Raw genomic sequence first — 20139 nt, 5'->3', positions numbered from 1 at the left:
GAAAATAAATTGGCACAGTGGCTATCACCCACAAAAAATATATTCATATTCTTAGTACACTCACAAAACATTGTCTCCATTGCCGGACTGACTGTATCAACAACAATATGTTGAATTAGGTAGAGTAATAATATTAGAAATTATCAGATTACCTGTTATTGCGACACAATTGTTTGCAAAAAAAAAAAAAGGATTAGGCGTATTAGCCATGTATGGCGCGCTGTCCCTAAATTTGGGCCCTAATTTATGGGTTATAAATCCCTGTTCAAAAGTTATCTCTCAGTCCCATCTAATTTTCTAGCTTTCCTCTTACAATTGTTCCGATATGAGCACCTTCCCACCTTCGTGCCCCGTCATGTTTACTACAGTCTCTCTGCTATGTTCTCCTTTCCCATGTTTTCACCATGTTCATCCCATGTGCCTCATATTATTGTGTTTGTTTGCTATCAATCTGTTCTCCTTTGCTACCCGTATGTGCTTATTTTCCGTTTACTGTTCTACCCATGTTGCTTTCTCATATCCATTTTCTGTGTCATGTGATATCATTTTGTATCTACTTGTACCCCTTTTATCTCTCTCTGCAGACAGCGCTTCATTTCTAGAATTCTTCATATTCTCTCTGTCCATATCATTTGTGGATTCTTCATTTTGTAATAAATCAAATCATTTGTCTGAATTCTTCTTCTATCTGCGTAGTGAAATAGTGCAGAGTGTAAAAGGGTGAAATATTTGAAATTGCAAACGCACATTGCAGCATCATCACATCACACTGCAGGAGATGACAGCTTGACAAGCAGTCTGTTATATGAAAGGACTGTAATTTGTCCTTTCAGTGCAAGGCACTTCAGTAGTTATGTCTCACTTCAGGGGTTACATATCCTATGTTTCATTGAACGATATGTGACATTGCAGATTGGCCAGCCTCTCCAGCAGCTATGTGCCATTCTGATTCCCTTCACATAAGACTAATCTGCTCCCTTCCTGGCGGAAGTTATTGTATCATCACAATGAGAGACGGGATAATGAGCTCTCAGAGTGACAGCCTGCAATAATCAGCTAATGCTGCATTCATTCCACAGCCCTCGCTCACCTCTGCTCTCACCACCTGTCTCTTTCATTACCACACCTCCTGTCCTCTTCATTCTCGCTCCCCCATTTGTCCTTCGCATTCCTCTTTTTTCTTAAATATTTGGAAAGCAAAGTCACATCGATGATGTAAATCTCATTTTCATGTCTGTCATAAGATACATCAAGAAGAAAAGATAATAAACAGTAACACTTCATCTCATCATGTCTCTCGCAACTTCAAACATTCCTTATTGCGCCATTTTTTTCTCTTCTATTGGTTTTCCTTCCCTGCTCACCTTGTGTTTCTTGCTTAGAAACCTTCATTGTTATGTATAAGCTGCTAAAGCCATACATGATGATTTAAATTATACCAAAGTAATGTGTTACGCTAGGCAGAAGATTCCGCAATACAGTGCTGGGTTTGCTTATTCCAGTCGCTTTAAATGTCACGGACTCCTTTGGTACATTGAATGGTACATGGTGTACTACAAATTTGCATAACTGTGTTTGGAGAAGGTCGGAGACATAAATGCTCAGGTTTGACATTGGTCCTATCATCATTGTGCCGCTTGCTAACATAGTGTAGGTTTATTATATTTATTTTTTCCTATGTCATGGTAAATGAAAGCATAATCCACTTTACCTGACATATATTTATGGATGGATGTCATTTTTATCTATAGGCAGCTAATAATAAGACTTTACATAACATTTTGCCAATTTGCTTGGCAAATGTCAGAGATGGCATACTGCTGTAAATTTATTAGAATATATACAAAAATACTATAATGTTGCACATGGTGAATATGACAAGAGTTGTATCTTAATAGATCTGGATTCCCAACATCCATCCTGTACTTACTCCAAGCAAGTAGAACAATAATGTTTTTCCTGGTTTAAAGGACTTGGCACTTTCAACCGTGATTACGGATAAGGGCTTGTTTACGTCCCCATATTTGTGATCCATGTTCTGGTCTATGTTTTTGAGAGAGATAAAAATTGAAATGAATGGACAAAAATTACAGTTGTGTAAATGAGCCCAAAATAGTAGACGTAGCGATTAGGCTGGGTTCAAACGAGCATGTTACGTCCGTAATGGACGGAACGTATTTCGGCCGCAAGTCCCGGACCGAACACACTGCAGGGAGCCGGGCTCCTAGCATCATAGATATGTACGATGCTAGGAGTCCCTGCCTCTCCGTGGAACTACTGTCCCGTACTGAAAACATGATTACAGTACGGGACAGTTGTCCCGCAGCGAGGCAGGGACTCCTAGCGTCGTACACAACTATGATGCTAGGAGCCCGGCTCCCTGCACTGTGTTCGGTCCGGGACTTGCGGCCGAAATACGTTCCGTCCATTACGGACGTAACATGCTCGTGTGAATCCAGCCTTATTGTATATTGCGATAAATTACAAACCCCTATATTCATCTTTGTCATGTAACACCACACACACACACACACACACACACACACACACACACACACACACACACACACACACACACACCTCATGTAAGGCTGAAGTTACACTAGAATTAACCACGCTTCCAACATTTTATAGCTAATTTTTCTGAGCAGAAATGGCTCTATTAATAGATTTTTTATTTTTTTTTTGATAAATGGAAGGCATATTGATGACCAAAGAAGAAAAACCTACATAGACTATACCATTGGATAAATATGCCTGTCAACAGGAAACATTTTGTATAAATTAGTATTTTTTATTTATTTTTTCATAGTTTTTTGCTGGAATTTGGTCACTTCTCTGTGGATTAGGGGTTGCGTAAATTTTCTCCAAATCTGCATTTGAGAATTCTGGCAGGCATGGTCTATTATAGAATTTAACCTGTTATGGTCTACATCGCAAGGCTCAAGTGCAATACAGCAAGCAAACCATTTAACTGAAAGCTTCTTTTGCCAGAATATCGAAGATGTGCCTGCCACTTCTATATTCTAGAAGTACACAATATTAAATATTGTTCATCCACTGATTAATTCTTTGTTCATTCCAGAGTCTACAAAGACCCATGTTTTTTTAATATCCTGCTATAGGTTGCCATTTAAGTTTGGGACCAACCTTAATAAATTATGGAAACTTTAATAGCCCAATTGACTTTTACTAGTCAAGGAGAGACATTTGGAAATATGCAGAGCAGCAAAGAAAAATAAAAAAAAACTTACCATTTTGATGGTTCCTTACAACCAGCCTCCTCCAATCCGTTGGTTGCATTTATTATCAATGCTTATGGATTAGGCTATGTTCACACGCTTAGCAAAAAAAGTCTGAAAATACGGAGCTGTTTTCAAGGGAAAACCGCTCCTGATTTTCAGAAGTTTTTTTTAGCAACTCGCGTTTTTGCAACGTTTTTTACGACCGTTTTTCTAGTCAATGAAAAACGGCTCCAAAAAAGTCTGAGGAAGTGACATGCACTTCTTTTTATGCACAGTTTTTTCAAAACGGCTGTGTAAAAAAAGGCCCTTTCGGAACAGAACACCCTTTTTCCCATTGAAATCAATGAGCAGATGTTTGGAGGTGTTCTGCTTCCGATTTTTTGGCCGTTTATGGCCCGAAAAACGGCTGAAAATAAGCCGTGTGAACATACCCTTAGGCTGGATTCACACGAGGATGTTAGGTAAGTAAAGGACGGAACGTAGTTCGGCCGCATTTCTCAGACCGAACTCAGTGCAGGGAGCCGGGCTCCTAGCATCATAGTTATATACGATGCTAGGAGCCCCTGCCTCTCTGCAGGACAACTGTCCCGTACTGTAATCATGTTTTCTGTACGGGACAGTAGTTCCACGAATAGGCAGGGACTCCTAGCATCGTACATAACTGTGATGCTAAGAGCCCGGCTCCCTGCAGTGTGTTCGGTCCCTGACTTGCGGCCGAAATACGTTCCATCCTTTACGGACCGAAAATGCTCGTGTGAATCCAGCCTAAGGCTATGTTCACACGGGGTATTTTGCCGAGTTTTTTGACGCGGAAACCGCGTCTCAAAACTCAGCAGAAACAGCCCGAGAACGCCTCCCATTGATTTCAAATGGGAGGCGTCGGCGTCTTTTTCCCGCGAGCAGTAAAACTGCCTCGCGGGAAAAAGGAGCGACATGCCCTATCTTCGGGCGATTCCGCCTCTGACCTCCCATTGACTTCAATGGGAGGCAGGAGAAAGTGTATTTCTCGCTGTTTTATGCCCGCGGCGCTCAATGGCCGCGGGCGAAAAACGGCGCGATAATTGCCGCGAAAATCGGCTTGCAGGGAGAGGAATATCTGCCTCAAAGTTCCAAACGGAATTTTGAGGCAGATATTCCTCCCCCAAAATACTCCGTGTGAACATAGCCTTATAGTGCACTTACTTTGCCACGGATCTCGATCAAGTACAATTTAGTACACACTAATGGACTTGCACTAAAAATTGGTAAGAGCAAGCAAGGAAAATTTTAATTGCTTATGAAGGAAACCTGTGGAGGTGGAGATTTTTTAATTCTCCTCTTACCACATAACTTTGCATAAAATATTAGAGGAATGATATACCATAACTAGTATATATTAAAAAAAAGACAGTAATGATGCTTATTTCAACCAATCAGATTGCAGCTTTTCTGTTGCGAAGGAGGAATAGAAAATGAAAGTCGTTAAATAAATGGTTACGAAGGACAACTCCTCTACTGTTCCTTGGCAATAGTTCTTTGTTTTTTTGAATTTCCAATAGTTTAGGAGTTTGTTCTAGTATGTTAAAACAGGCAAACCAATATTTTTAGGCGTGTAACTTCACAATTGCCATTTGTGTACCGTAATATTTTATTTTCCTTTTGCTTAAAACTGTGGATGCAATTTATTCGCCTACAGAAAATGTATTATCTATGCAAAAAGGCAAGGTCAAAGTTTGTGGTTTTACTTTGTATTTTTTTTTATTTTTATTTTTTGAATCTTTCCTCTTTTTTTTTTTTTTTTTTTTTTTTTTTTATCTTTAATGGAAACATACTGATAATGTACAAGTTGCACTTGTGTAAATGTCTATTATGTTCAAAGTCTGTGAAATATAATGTAAAAACTCCATGTGTCAACAAACTGAATATGAGGTTTCCTGGACAAATATTTATTTGGCATAGTATGGATAATTTGAGTTCACCCATCAGCTACACACAGTCTCGAAGGCATTTTTTGGGCTGAACCAATATTAACAAAATATGAAGTGAGTTCAATAGGATCAAGTGTTTTATGAATATTTGGTCATGATTTCATGAAGTGCCTCAGTTATAACACTATATCCTAATGGATCTTCAAGAATAACATTTCGGTCCATAAAATGACTATGATCATGGTCAGTAAGAATCAGGGATATTTAAAAGGAAGACGGAAATGGTGGCGATTTGAAAGTTTCCCTTTGTGTCTTCTATTGCTCTCGACATAACATGCTATAATGTTCATATAAGTTGCAAAGATACCGTGTTAAATAAAGTGTAATAAAACAAAATACATTTGCACAAAAATATCAGATTAAATAAGCAGTAATGAAGAAAATGTGAGGAGTCAGTAAATGGCAATCGCTTACATGGTGCCTCTGCTATGGTGGTACCCAAGCTAATCTGCCCTTAGAGCACTTTCTGGTGTGACTATGGAGTACATGCTACAGACTATTACAAAACCATATCCAGCAGGATTGATTTTCCTGACGTCGTATATGCATGTACCATCTGACTTCACAAACCGGCTCTGGGGGCTTTCAAGGTGATCTGTTTGATCACACAAACTTCAATCATCAGGATCTTACCCAGTTTGAGCATTGACCAGTTGATCATATTGCTCTAGCAGAAAGACAATGTCAAATATTAATCTTCACCTATACTGCCACGTTATGTTCACCCTCCCAACTTTTGTACATTTTTTTTTTTAATTGCTTATCTCAAAGATGATCTTCATTAAAGCATTGAGAAGCCTGTCCAAAAATCTATATATTCCCCGAGGCTTAACAGGTCTGTTTGCTACTTGTGTCATTGCTAATATAAAAGTCATCATGTACAATTATGAGTTGGATATATTATCTTATTGTTTTAGAATTATGAAACAGGTTTTCTCTAAATTAATAATAATAAAAAATGGAGAGAGTCACCAGGATAGGTTTCCTTTAGACGGTCATTCCTGTGATGTCCTAATCAAGTTGATCTCGAGGTCAATATTGTGTGCCTCGAATTTGACTTTTTTTCCTCATAGAATCCGTGTGAATAAAAATTGTGGCATGAGCCAACGTATGCCGTGTTGCGGCGGTACCTCTCCTAGAAGCAGAGAGGCACCACACACATTTTATAGACCAATAGTGCAATCCATGCACACAAAATAGCCATGTATGTTTGCAGAGTCTTATGTGGTTTTCCTAGGACTTATTGCATCCTTCTCACTTTTTGGTATCAATGTTGTGATCAGTACTACTGGTTTCACAGAATGCACTTCTTATCTGTTCAAACATATCAATCATGTGTGCTTTTTGAAAATCACATTCCAAAATCATGGGCATTAAAATAGCATTTACATGCAGTTGTTCGCAATGGGGGCATCTGAATAGGCAAAAATTAGAACAGTCCACAAACTTTTGACCATGTAGTGTAGGTTTAGCTGGCAAAATGCAGAGTTGTACATTGTTTTGTCCAGGTTTGATCAATATATTGAAGAGTGAGAACACCTAACTTCAGTAATTTCACACGGCACGGTCAAATCATGATTCCCCCCTACTCCACAATTGTGTATATTGCAGAAAAAAAGTGTTATGACTGCACTGTGTGGATAGACCCTAAAGGTTTATAGTTCATTTTTTTGCCAAGTAAAGGAATGAGGTCTTAAGTTACTTAAGAAAATCTTTATTTATAGATAAAACAAAACAATAGGAATACAAAATGAGTAACCGTGACATAATAAAAATTCACGGAAATAACTTTCATAATAACAAGGTGTTTTCAACTACACGAGATGCTTTATACAGGAAGAAAAAACCGGAATTAGGCAGAGAGTTTCCATACGGATACCATGGTACTGCTCCCAGAGTTAGTGTTAATAATGAAGATACTGCACACTGCACTTTACAAGATAGACAAGTCTGTTGCGTCACAGATCGTGGACCCCACCTTCAGTTTGGATGCATGAATTTACCAGAACATATGCATTGGCATTGAAACGGTATTTACAATCACGCTCTTAAGTATCCTCGGAATTAGCCCCATTCAAGAATCCCTGGGTGATCTCCATCTGCAGCTGAGGGGGGATGGAGTGATGGGGGTAGCTCACACAGTGGAGGCCAACCCGGTGGTAAGTGATAGATAGGACGCTCAGATACAGAGGCACTGTGAAAAGAAAGGTGTGAATTGTAAAAACCTACATACAGTACCACAAAATGTACTAAAAAAAAAAAATAATCAAAAACCAACGACAGTGTATGCCTCTAAATCATTTGTATTACACAAGGTTTAACCATGGACGGTAGTGAAAATACAATATCACAATGCTGTGTGGTATTAAAATGACTATATGAACTTCATTTCTTTTCATATGCTGTGCTGCCACTACATAAATGGCCAGTTCACTGCCTTCCTATCTCCTTGTCTATTAGGTGCCACTGTGAGCAATTCAATGATTTAACCGGCGACAGGCTGTTCTGTCTCATCTCACTCAAAAAAAAAAAAAAAGTGTCCTGTCGGGCAAAAAACAATGCAGACAGGTGCCTTTATATTTCTAAACACGTTCATACTACATTGATGCACTTTATCCCCTTCCCCCTGCATGCATTCTGGGCCTTAATTACCAGCAACTTTTTTATTTTCCCTTCGAAATGGCTGTATGAAGACTCGTTCATTGTCTATTTTTCAATGGTACCGTTTTGGGTTATGTAGAATGTTTTGATTAACTTTTATTAACTTTTTTTTTTGGTGGGAGGGAGGGGGGGATATTAAAAACAGCAATTTAGCCTTCGTTCTATGCATTTTAAATATAAGCCGTTCACCATGCGGCGTAAATATTATGCGACCTTTATTCTATGCGTCTGTACAATTACGACGATACAAAATATGTATCGTTTTTATAGGTTTTACTGCTTTTGGAGAATAAAAGCACTTGAGCTAAAATAAATGTTATTTTGCATCGCTGCTTTCCAAGAGCCATAACTTTTTTATTTTTCCTTCAATGTCGCCATATGAGGGCTTGTTTCTTGCAGGACTTAATTTCTACCATTTTGGGGTACATTGGACTTAGTGATTAACCTTTATTATTATTTTTTGGGGGGGAAATGGGGAAAAAACTAGCAATTTTGCCGTTGTTTTTTGCGTTTCTTTTTTATGGCATTCCCCTTGCGGTTTAAATAATATTTTTTCTGTGTACCTTTATTAATAATTTTTATTTCACATTCTTTTTTCAGTCCCACTAGGGGACTTCACTGTGGGATCTTTTGATTGCTTATATAATGCTTTGGTACACCAAAGTATTATTGCCTGTCAGTATAAAACGGACAGGCAATCTATTAGGCCATGCCTTTGGCACGGCCTAATAGGCATATAGCCAGGGCAGGCCTGTGAGCTTTTGTTAGGCCCCCGGCTGCCATAGCAACACATCGGCGGCCCGATCGCATTTGCGGGCCACCCACGGGTGGCAGAGGGAGCTTCCTCTCTCTGTAAACTATACAGATTTAGCAGTCGATAACGACTGAGGCATCTCAAGGGGTTAAACGGTCGCAATCGAAGGAAACTTTGATTGCTACCGTTGGAGCAGGAGCACGGCTGTCATCAGACAGTCGAGCACCTGCTCCAGCCTGCACAGGACACCTGTGCAGGACTTGGATTAGGCCGCCGTGAAAAGGTCGGCGGCCTAGAATAAGGCGCATTAATGACCGCCGTGAAAAGGCGTATCAGCGGTTATTAAGGGGTTAAAAGGATTGATAAAGTAGAAAGTCTAGAACAGTTAAAAGGGGGTTTCCGGTCTTTAAAAATGGTGTGCAGATGGTGTAACCGCAGTAAGATTTATCACTTACTAGTGTACTGTCTGCATGGGAGACTGGCTTACAGAGACATTTCAGCTACAGTCACATGACCATGCGCCTGGTGTTTATCCCCTGCCCATACTGGGCAGCAGAAAAGACACTGCTCTGCATTAAGGGCCTTTTACACTGGCCGGCACTCAGCCACAGCAGCGAGCGCCGATCAGCGAGACATCGTTGATCGGCGCACAATTCTTCCTGTCACACAGAGCTATGGATGGGGACGAGTGGTCGTTACTCCGATCACTCGTCCCAATACATTATCATGTCGGCAGCGCGTCTCCCTATTTACCCAACGATAATCTTTTACTTTTTTAAAACGATACGGCCAGCTCGTTCATCTGCGGATTGCTGCCCTTTTTACACAGGGCAATTATCGGCAACGAGCGTTATATGAACGCTCGTTTGCACGATAATCGCCCAGTGTAAAACCCCCTTTAGTAGCAGACTGTGTGTAATTACAGCACAACACTTACACCGTCTAATAGAGGGGCATACAGGCAAATTCTGTAAGAGGAGAGAGGAATCATGGGAGCTGTAGTCCTTTACATGGTAATCCCACACACACCCAGTCATGGCAGAATCAAACCAGAAGTGCCTTACAGGGATGGGCAAAATAATAAAAATCTAAAATAACTAGTATAGTGGCACCATCTGGAGAGCATTCAGACACATATAGGTACTGTGCTTTTCATAAGCTTGGAAAAACCCTTTAAGTTTATTTTAAAAAAAAGTCTGCCAATATCATTCACACATAGCCATTACAGCATTTCTGGAGATACAGGCTATTAAAAGGGTTATAGGAGGCTAGAAATACATGGCTGTTTTTATCCAGAAACAGTACCACTCTTGCCCACGAGCTGTTGCTAGGTTTCCGTTTTTTGACAGATCAAAAGGTGCAGAACTTTTGTTTAATTTCCTTTCCTGTTTGTCTCCATTCACTAGGTTTCCGTTTTTTTTTGTTTTTTTCACGGAAACAAAAGAATTACCTACCCTTGAAATCAATGGTAATTCTTACGGGACCGTTGCTTTCCATTTAACCTTTCAAACCGCTCTTCCTAGAGGTAAACTTATAGTAAACGGTAATGTGAAATACGCCTTAGGCCAAGTTCACACTTGCATTGTATAATCCGTTACTCTGATCTGTTTTTAGATCAGAACAAGGATAAAAACGGATCCGTTAAAAATTCCATTGAAATCAAAATAATGGATGCAAATAGAACACATTGACACCAATGATAAAAAATAACCCATCTGTTAGACATCCATTTAATTGAACAGAGAAAAAAAAAAGTCCTGTACTCTGCACTTTTAGGGCCTATTCACATAGTCTTTGGGGGCTCCGTTAGGGGCATCCGTCGTAGATCAGGCATAGATTACCGGAAACAATAGCGCAGAATGCTGCACGAATGTTTTCGGTAAAACCACAGACACCCTGACAGAAAGCAGATAGAACCCATTAAAGTCAATGGGTTCCGTTGGCCGCCGGTTGCCAGGGTGCAACGGAACCGTTGCTTCCGGTATTCCCTTTTTCTGCTCCTCTGACTGAGCAGAACGACGGAATGGCCCGACGCAGATGTGAACAGGGCCTTATCTCCATTAAAAATGAATGAAACGGAACGGATGCCAACAAATGCAATTAGAAATCTCATTGATTTCAATGGGATTTTTAACGGATCCATATTTATCCATTATTCTGATCTAAAAACTGGGAGCAGACTCTATATATTCACACATGCATCTTAAAGCCTGCAGATTTTTATCCAGCGTGTCAAATACCTGCCTTGGTGACTCAATCAATCAATCAATCAATCACACAACTGCACTTTACAGCACTGCTGTCAAAGTAAATCATAGGGGGAAGACCGATATGTGACAATAGCATGGACATCTGTGTGCATCTTAGACTGGCCAAGGGCCACAGAACAGTCTATTAGCACTTTAGTATCTGGATATCTTGAGAGAATGGGTTCTTCTTGTCAACTCATTGTTCGAGCAGGCAGAGAACCGTTTCCAAGTGGAAACCCTAGAGTTTGCAGTATGTTAATAATCAAGCTTTCCGCTACTAAGATCGTCGGAGTTATTTTTGAGCATTTCTGCTAAATACTTTCATTGCTAGAAATCTAGCAGACATTACGAAGGCTAAGTTTACATCAAGGTATGTGAACCAGTGCCGCGTATGCACCAGGAAAGCACCCGCATTCGCTAAATGTAGTCATAGGCCACTTTTAACCTGATGGGAGACCAAAAAAGTATCCTTTGGCCTTCATTGGGGTAGTATGCGTTTGTAGATCACTTTTTTTTTTTTACTGTATAAGAAAGCAGACTGCGCTTTCCTATATAGTGGGCTAAGGCAAAAGGTAATAAAATGCATTAAAGAGGCTCTGTCACCAGATTATCAAATCCCTATCTCCTATTGCATGTGATCGGCGCTGCAATGTAGAGAACAGTAACGTGTTGTTTTTTTAAAAAACGATCATTTTTGGCTAAGTTATGAGCAATTTTATATTTATGCAAATTAGCTTTTCTAATGGACAACTGGGCGTGTTTTCTCTTATTTCCAACTGGGCGTGTATTGTGTTTTTAGTATCTGGGCGTGTTTACTTCTTTCACTGCACAATCGCACTGTGCTGTGGATCATGCTGGGCTGGAACAATGAGAAGTGTAGGACACTGATTGGTCACTGATTGGTCAGTGTCATACACTCCTCTGTACAACACCCAGTTGGTAAAAAGTAAAAACACGCCCAGTTGTCCATTGAGAAACTCATTAGCATAAATCTAAACTAGCTCATAACTTTTCAAAATAAAAACCACTGCTGTTCTCTACATTACAGCGCCACAGATTATGTAGGAGATAGGGCACTTATAATCTGGTGACAGAGCCTCTTTAACAGAGTCTAACTATAAATTGAGCCCATTATGTTCTATTTCTGTATTTCTTCCCGACATTTGATGTAACTGTACGCCATGGCCGGGAAGGGGGGGGGGGGGAGTATAGAGCGGCCTCACAGGCCTACACTTCACTGTAACAGCAGGGTTGGAGATAGCACCTAGATTCGACAGTCAATAGCGACCTCCGTATCTAAGCCCCTCTATCACACATTCAGCCCCCCAGCAATGGCAGGGTGCTGATTGTTGTTATGGCAGCCTTGGGCCCCCATCTTTCTGTTCCTATTAACCCCTTAGTGACCAAGCTTGTTTGGACCATAATGACCAAGCCAAATTTGTCAAATCTGGTATGTGTGACTTTATCAGAGAATAACTCTGTGAAAGTTTTGAATATCCAAGTAATTCTGACATTGTTTTTTCGTCACATGTTGTACTTTATTTTAGTGGTAAAAGTAGACTGATACGATTTGCGGAAATAACTTAAAAAATAGAAAAATTGAAGAAATTTTGTAAAAATTATCATTTTTCCCTATTTTTAACTGCAATATGTCACATATGTACACACATACTGTACAATTTTTTTTATTAAATATATATTTCCATCTCTTTACTCTATTTTGGCAGCACTTTTGAAAAAAAAAATTAATTTTTGAGCAATTTAGAGGACTTACAAGTTAAAGGGAATGTGTTGCCAGAAAAACATGTTTTTTTAAAAAAAATTAAACATTTAGTGTGTGGGTGATTAAACATTGTTCAAATTTTTTTTATTTTTTTGCACGAGTCCATGTAATATTATAAATTATTTCTAATTTATAATACTACCCATTTTTGGTCACTAGATGGAGCTGTTCCCAAAATTGCAGCATTGCAACATTGGGTTAAAAGCCCTCGCTCTAGTGAGCTCTCAGCATCCCCCCCTCCTTTATCCTGGCTAGTGCCGGGATAAACGAGGGGTTTGAAAGGTTTAACCTCCTACACTGTGTGTCGCCATTTTTTGAGGTAACCCACAGTGTAGTAGGTTTACATACAGTAGTAAACACACACAAACACTAACATACATTGAAATCTCTTACCTGCTCCTGCCGCCGCGGCTCCCTCCGGCCCGTCCGCTCCCTTTGCTGCCGCTGTTCCATGTGCACAAATCCGGAAGCCGCGACCGGAAGTAGTAATATTACTGTCCGGCCGCGACTTCCGGTCCACAGGAAAATGGCGCCGGACGGCGCCAATTTCGAATAGGACTGTGTGGGAGCGGCGCATGCGCAGTTCCCACACAGACGCCGTACACGGCAGTCAATGGGACGGGAGCCGTTCGCAGTCCCTATGGGACTGTGGCTGCCGTGTTCCATGTCTGTGTGTGTCGTTAATCGACACACACAGAAATGGAACAAAAAATGGCAGCCCCCATAGGGAAGAAAAATAAGAAACAGTAAAACACAAACACACAAATGAAAATAAACGTTTTTATTAAAGCACTAACATCTTTAACATATAAAAAAATTATTTGTGATGACACTGTTCCTTTAAGTAATAATTTTATAAATTTTGTAGTACATTTTGTTTTCCTGCACCAAGCCAGGTTTTCATAGGCTCATAGGTGTCAGAATGGTGGAAACCCCCACAAGTGACCCCATTTTGAAAACTAGACCCCTTAAGGTATTTATTAAGGGGTGTTGTAAGTATTTTGACCCCACAGTTTTTTTGTAAGAATTCATGCAAAGCAGGCATAAAAAAATATAATTTAACTTTTTTCATAAAAGTATCACTTTGAAGACCGATTTCTTTGTAAAGCGACCATGAGAATGAAGAAACACACCCAAAAATCTATCACCCTGTTTCTCCTGTTTTCAAAAATGCCCCCATTGTGACCCTAATGCGTTGCCTGGACACACGACAGGGCCCGAAAGGAAGGGAGCACCCAGAGGCTTTCAGAACTCATATTTTGCTTGAAAATGTTTTAGGCCCCACTGTACATTTGGAGAGGTTTTGAACTACCAGAACGATAGAAACTCCCCATAAACGACCCCATTTAGAAAACTAGACCCCTTAAGGTATTTATCTAGGGGTGTAGTGAGTATTTTGACCCCACAGTTTTTTGCTAAATTTAATGCATAGCAGGTGAAAAAAAATAAAAATTCACTTTTTTCATAAAAGTATCACTTTGAAGACCGATTTCTGTGTAAAGCAACCATAAGAATGAAGAAACACACCCCAAAATCTATCACCCTGTTTCTCCTGTTTTCAAAAATGCCGCCATTGTGACTCTAATGCATTGCCTGGACACACAGCAGGGCTTGAAAGGAAGGGAGCACCCAGAGGCTTTCAGAACTCATATTTTGCTTGAAAATGTTTTAGGCCCCACTGTATATTTGGAGAGGTTTTGAACTACCAGAACGATAGAAACTCCCCATAAACGACCCCATTTAGAAAACTAGACCCCTTAAGGTATTTATCTAGGGGTGTAGTGAGTATTTTGACCCCACAGTTTTTTGCTAAATTTAATGCATAGCAGGTGAAAAAAAATAAAAATTCACTTTTTTAATAAAAGTATCACTTTGAAGACCGATTTCTTTGTAAAGCGAACATGAAAATGAAGAAACACACCCCAAAATCTATCACCCTGTTTCTCCTGTTTTCAAAAATACTCTCATTGTTGCCATAATCTGCTTATTAGACGTGTGGCTGGGCCAAAAAGAGAGGGAGCACCCTTTGGCTTTCAGGGCACAATTGAATAAATTCTAGGCCCCATATCATGCATTTAGAGGCATTGAGCTGCCTGAACAAAAAAAAACCACGCAGAAATGACCCCATTTTAAAAACTAAACCCCTAAAGGTATTCATCTAGTGGTGTAGTGGGCATGCGGACCAAAAATTTTTTAAAGGAGGAAATAATGGGTATCATTTCAGACACTATGGGTATATAATGTTTTCTTCAAGCTTTTATTACGTTTCCACATGAAATAGAGGAGACGTGGTAGAAGGTTATTTTGTTAGAAATACGCCACATTAATAAATTTGTGCGGCACAGAATAGAAGTGAAGCCGTGTATTCATAATGGATACATGTCGCTATAGACGTATTTGCCTGTACTTATGACTATGTCTTGCTGAAGAAGCAGTTGGTGCCATTATGATGTCATTGTGGACAGAATTCTGTCCTAATATAAAATCAGTCAGAGAGGAAAAAATAAACTGTACTGGAGTGACGGGCAATATCTTCAAACAAATGGAGGAAAATGTATCCAACTATGTTGCAAATTCGAGTCTGTTCACTAGATAGAAGAACACCTGCAGGGCTGTCATGACAAGGATTTTTTTTTTCAGTGACTGGTTGTACAACGTCTCTTTAGCTCCATCAATCCTTATGAGGGACGAATGTGCCAAGTGACGCGGTACACCATAACAGACCCCTGCCCGGCAAGGTAGGAACCGCTATGTGCACAAAACAACCAATCACCTACAGAATATATAAAAGGACAGTGTCCAAAACCATCTATAGGAACAGTAAAGGATCACTAATCCCCAAAATGATGTCAGTATTTCCAGAAGAACCGTAACAAAGCCCATGGTGTATTGATAAGGAACAGCTCAATTATTAGAGATCCTCCAAATAAAAAAAAAAGATCATGCCCGTATCACGGTACAGAATTAGGAATGTAACAGCTGTATGTGGCAGGACATAGTCATAAGAACAGTCAAAATAAAAAAATTGTGGATGTGGGATTTTGTACTGGACAATTAATTCCAGCACTTGATCACCCACAAATAAATAAAAAAAATCATAAGGGGTAAAATTAGTTTCACGGTCTGAAAAAAATGTGCTCTACAACCTCTCCCACAAGAAATAATCCCTACTTGGAAAGCCCACGAACTAAAAAGAAAATATAAAGAAATTGACTCCCTAAAAAGGCCCCCAACCTATTTTTTTTTTTTGTGTTAAATTCTAGTAATTTGCAACCGTGTGAAAGGTTTCGAAACAGGGGTAGTTACAAAGGGCTGGTTTTGATGGACACATGGGGCAATAAAAGCGGGTATCCCTCCTCCTGCCATGCCTGCTACATACCCGACACCTTTTTTGGGGATATTTTTGGGTCTCAGTGGAGGGAATAGGGTGTAAAAAGTGGCGCTCTGAAAGCCTGCGCACATCCTCAGATTCGCAGGATTGTGCCGGTATAGTGGACTCAAAAAGGAGATGCTCAATGACCTTCTCCTGAAATTGAAGGAAAGTGAGCGTTCCTTGGGCTTTTTTGAAAATAACAAAACTGTTATAGGTAGCAACCTGGATGAGGTAGATTGCTACCTTTTTGTACCAGGCCTTATTTTTGCGCTTCACCAGGTAAGGCTGAAGCACCTGGTCGGAAAGGTCTACACCCCCCATAAATTTGTTGTAGTCTGTTACACAGACAGGTTTCTGCTTTGCAGTGGTAGCCCCCCTCTCCGTAATTGCCACAGTGGTGTCCGTGTGTACGGTGGACAGCATGTAGACATCCTTCTTGTCGGCCCACTTCACTGCAAGCAATTCCTGACTTGCAAGGGCCATGGATGTTCCCTTTCCCAAACGCCTGGACACCAACTGTTGTGGGAGTCCCACTCTGTTCTTCCGTACTGTCCCACAGGCCCCTGTATTTGCAGCATGGAGGGCTTTATAAAGGGCAACGCTGGTATAAAAATTGTCTCTATAGACGTGGTACCCCTTGTGCAGAAATGGCTCCATTAGGTTCCACACAATTTTGCCAGAGGTGCCAATAGTTTCTGGGCAGCCTGGGGTATAAATTTGGCAGTCCCTGCCTTCATAGATTTTGAAACCGCAGGTGTAACCCGTTGTGCTCTCGCAAACTTTGTACAATTTCACCCCATATCTGGCTCGTTTGGAAGGGATGAATTGACGAAAGGAAAGACGCCCTTTGAAGCTCATGAGCGATTCATCTACTGACAAATTTTTGTCAGGGGTGTACAACTTTAGAAATAAATCATTTAGAAGGGTGATTAATGGCCTTAATTTATTAAGCCGATCATAAGCTGGGTCACTTCTTGGGGGGACTTGGGAATTATCAGTAAAATGCATGAATCGCATTAGGGCCTCATAGCGGTTTCTGGACATCACTGCTGCAAATACAGGGGTAGCGTGGACAGCACTACAAGTCCAGTAGGACCGGACAGAGGGTTTTTTAACCAAACCCATATTGAGGGTAATGCCTAAAATTTTTTTTATTTCTGGGACACTTGTGGGGCTCCACATTCTGGAGTACATAGATGCAGGCTTTTGTAGAACAAACTGCCTAGCATACAGATTAGTCTGCTGGACTATCAAGTCTAGGACCGTATCACATATAAATAAATTAAAAAAATTATAGGGGGTAAAATTTTGGACGTCGACACTAATTCCTGGGGTCGCTTCAAATTGGGGTACTTGGGGGGAAAATGATAGTGCAGGATCCCACATCACGGGAGGGACTGCAACACTCGGCCCTGCACTTGACACCTCTACAGCGACTGACGTATCCACCACCATAGGACTATGGGGTTCAGCGGTGGAATTAGAATCGTCACTGTCACTGTCTGGAACAAATTCTGAAGCGGTGTCTGTTTCGCTTTCAGAAGTGTCGGAACATAGCAAGGCGTAGGCTTGCTCCGCGCTGTACATACGCTGAGACATATTTATAGATGTGTATGTATATATATATATATATATATATATATATATATATATGCCCTATAAGTCCTAACCCTAAAGTAAACCTAAAATCCTAAAAACGACACAAATATTTTTTTTTTTTTATATATATATATTTTTTTTATATATTTTTTTTTTTTATATAACAGACGTAACATTAATTCTAAACGGCCCTAAACACGAACACTAAACTAGCCCTAACCCTAAAGTAACGCTAAACTAACGGTAAACTAGCACTAACGCTAAACTAGAACTAACGGTAAACTAGCACTAACGCTAAACTAGCGCTGACGCTAATCTAGCGCTGACGCTAATATAGATTTGATATATTATATATATATATATATATATATATATGTGTGTGTATAAGAACTATGATTTTTTATCACTTTCTTTCTTCACAGCACAGGACTTAGACTGATTTCTCTCTCCTCTCAGAACAACTACAATGGGAGGAGAGAGAAACACAGCCCATGTCCTGGCTGTGTTTTGAAAATAACTGTCAGTGATCTCTGTGATAGGTTTTATCACAGAGATCACCTGATCAGGGACCAGTCACAACGGTCCCTGATTGTTGCTGTGCCAGATGACGACACAGGTAAGTTATGCAAAGCGCACTCGGGCGCCATTTTGGGGGGGGGAAAATCGGACCGTGGGGGGGGGAATCGGACCGGGGGGGGGGGGAAATCGGACATGAAGGGGAATCGGACGGGGGGGGATCGGACGTGGGAGGGGGGGGGCGCACTATTTACCCGTTCTCTCTCCTCTCTAAGGAGTTATTCCATGAGAGGAGAGAGAAATGGCGATTATCCGCCGGTTTAGCGTGAACGCCGTGAAATAGCGATTCACGGCGATCACGTGACCAGAGACCACTCGTTATGGTCTCTGGTCGTTGCCCCGAACTCTCAGCTACCTCCGGTAGCTGAGAGAACGGAGCCCCGATCTTTAATTTCGGCGCTACTTTAGGCTAATGCGATCACGTTAAAAGGCGTCGCATTAGCCTAAAGCCCATTAGTGAGGAACGTAAAAAGGCGTACTGTTGGTCACTAAGGGGTTAAGCCCTGCCAGTAAATTGTACTAGTGATCAAATCATCGCATGTTCAAGTGCACTGGGGAGACTAAAAAAAAATAAAAAATAAAAAAGTTATTTTATTTCTTTATACAAAAACGTAAAACTAACTATTTAACCTCTTAATGACCAGGCCTTTTTGCGCGTTAATGACCAAGGATTATTTTTTTGTTTTCTCACTGTCGCCTTCTAAGAGTCGTAACTTTTTTTTATTCCGTCGACATGGCCGTATAAGGGCTTGTTTTTTGCGGGACGAGTTGTATTTTTCAATTGCACCATTTATGGGTGCATATAATACATTGATTAACTTTATTTTCAATTCTTTGCTAAAATAAACAGCTATTCCAGCATTGATTTTCGCGTTATAAATTTACGCCGTTCACTATGCGGCATGAATAACAGGTTACCTTTATTCTCTGGGTCGGCACGATTACGGGGGTTCCAAATATGTAAAGATTTTATAGGTTTTCCTACGTTTGCAAAATAAAAACCGTTTAAAAAACAAAAATTACTTGTTTTTGCATCGCCGCATTCCAAGAGCCGTAACTTTTATTTTTCCGTCTATGTAGGGCTTGTTTTTTGCTGGACAACGTATAGTTTTCATTGGTAGTATTTTGGGGTACATGGGACTTATTGATTAACTACGTTTTTTTTGGACGCTGTTCACCAAGTGGTTTAATTAATGTGTTAAATTTATTGTTGGAGTCATTACGATCGCGGCGATACCATATATCTGTTTGTTTGTTTTTTTACACTTTTACTAAATAAAACCACTCTTTGGGGAAAAAGTGGCTTTAATTTTACTGTAATTTTTTTGGGGAATCTGTAATTTTTTTTTCTTTTACTTTTTCTTTTTGTCCCACTAGGGGACCTCACTGGGCGATCTTTTGATCACAGATATAATGCTTTAGTATACTTCGTATACCAAAGCATTATTGCCTGCCAGTGTAAAACGGACAGGCAATCTATTAGGGCAGTTGCTGAAGGCAGACCTCGGGGCCTTTGTTAGGCCCCCGGCTGCCATGGAAACCAATCGGCACCACGCAATATCGTTGCGGGGCTGCCGATGGGGTGACAGAGGAAGCTCCCTCCCTCTGTCATACACATTAGATGCCGCTACGGACAGCGGCATCTAATGGGTTAAACTGCCGGAATCGGAGAGGCGTTCGATTGCGGCAGGAGTCTGGCTGTGTAGAACAGCTGTGCTCCTGCCGCTGATCTCGTGGGTACACTGGCAGTACCCACCAGATCAGAGCGACAGATATATCGGTGACTATGCAGGAACTAGCACCTCCTTGTGACGAATATATCCGTCGCTCGTCGTTAAGGGGTTTACAGTTAATAAAAAACAAACCTGGTTTCCCATTCTTCCCGTAAAGTAATATAAAAAATAAACTTTATTGGTATTGCCGCGTCCGTAA

At 40.5% G+C, this 20139-nt stretch overlaps 1 protein-coding gene across 1 annotated transcript in view; it reads right to left on the bottom strand.

Moving 5' to 3' along the window:
- Positions 1-6910: 6910 nt before the first annotated feature.
- The window catches only part of ZMAT5 (zinc finger matrin-type 5), a 38966-nt gene continuing 25737 nt past the window's right edge, over positions 6911-20139 (bottom strand). The window contains exon 5 of the mRNA XM_075829784.1: positions 6911-7406. Within this exon, the coding sequence (XP_075685899.1) occupies positions 7277-7406 (130 nt within the window). The 3' untranslated portion in view covers positions 6911-7276. The remainder of the gene's footprint in view (positions 7407-20139) is intronic.

This window comes from Rhinoderma darwinii, chromosome 1, assembly GCF_050947455.1.
Source record: "Rhinoderma darwinii isolate aRhiDar2 chromosome 1, aRhiDar2.hap1, whole genome shotgun sequence".
NCBI lineage: Eukaryota > Metazoa > Chordata > Amphibia > Anura > Rhinodermatidae > Rhinoderma > Rhinoderma darwinii.
Note: the sequence above shows the minus strand (reverse complement) of the source record. Positions and strands in the feature narration are given on the sequence as shown.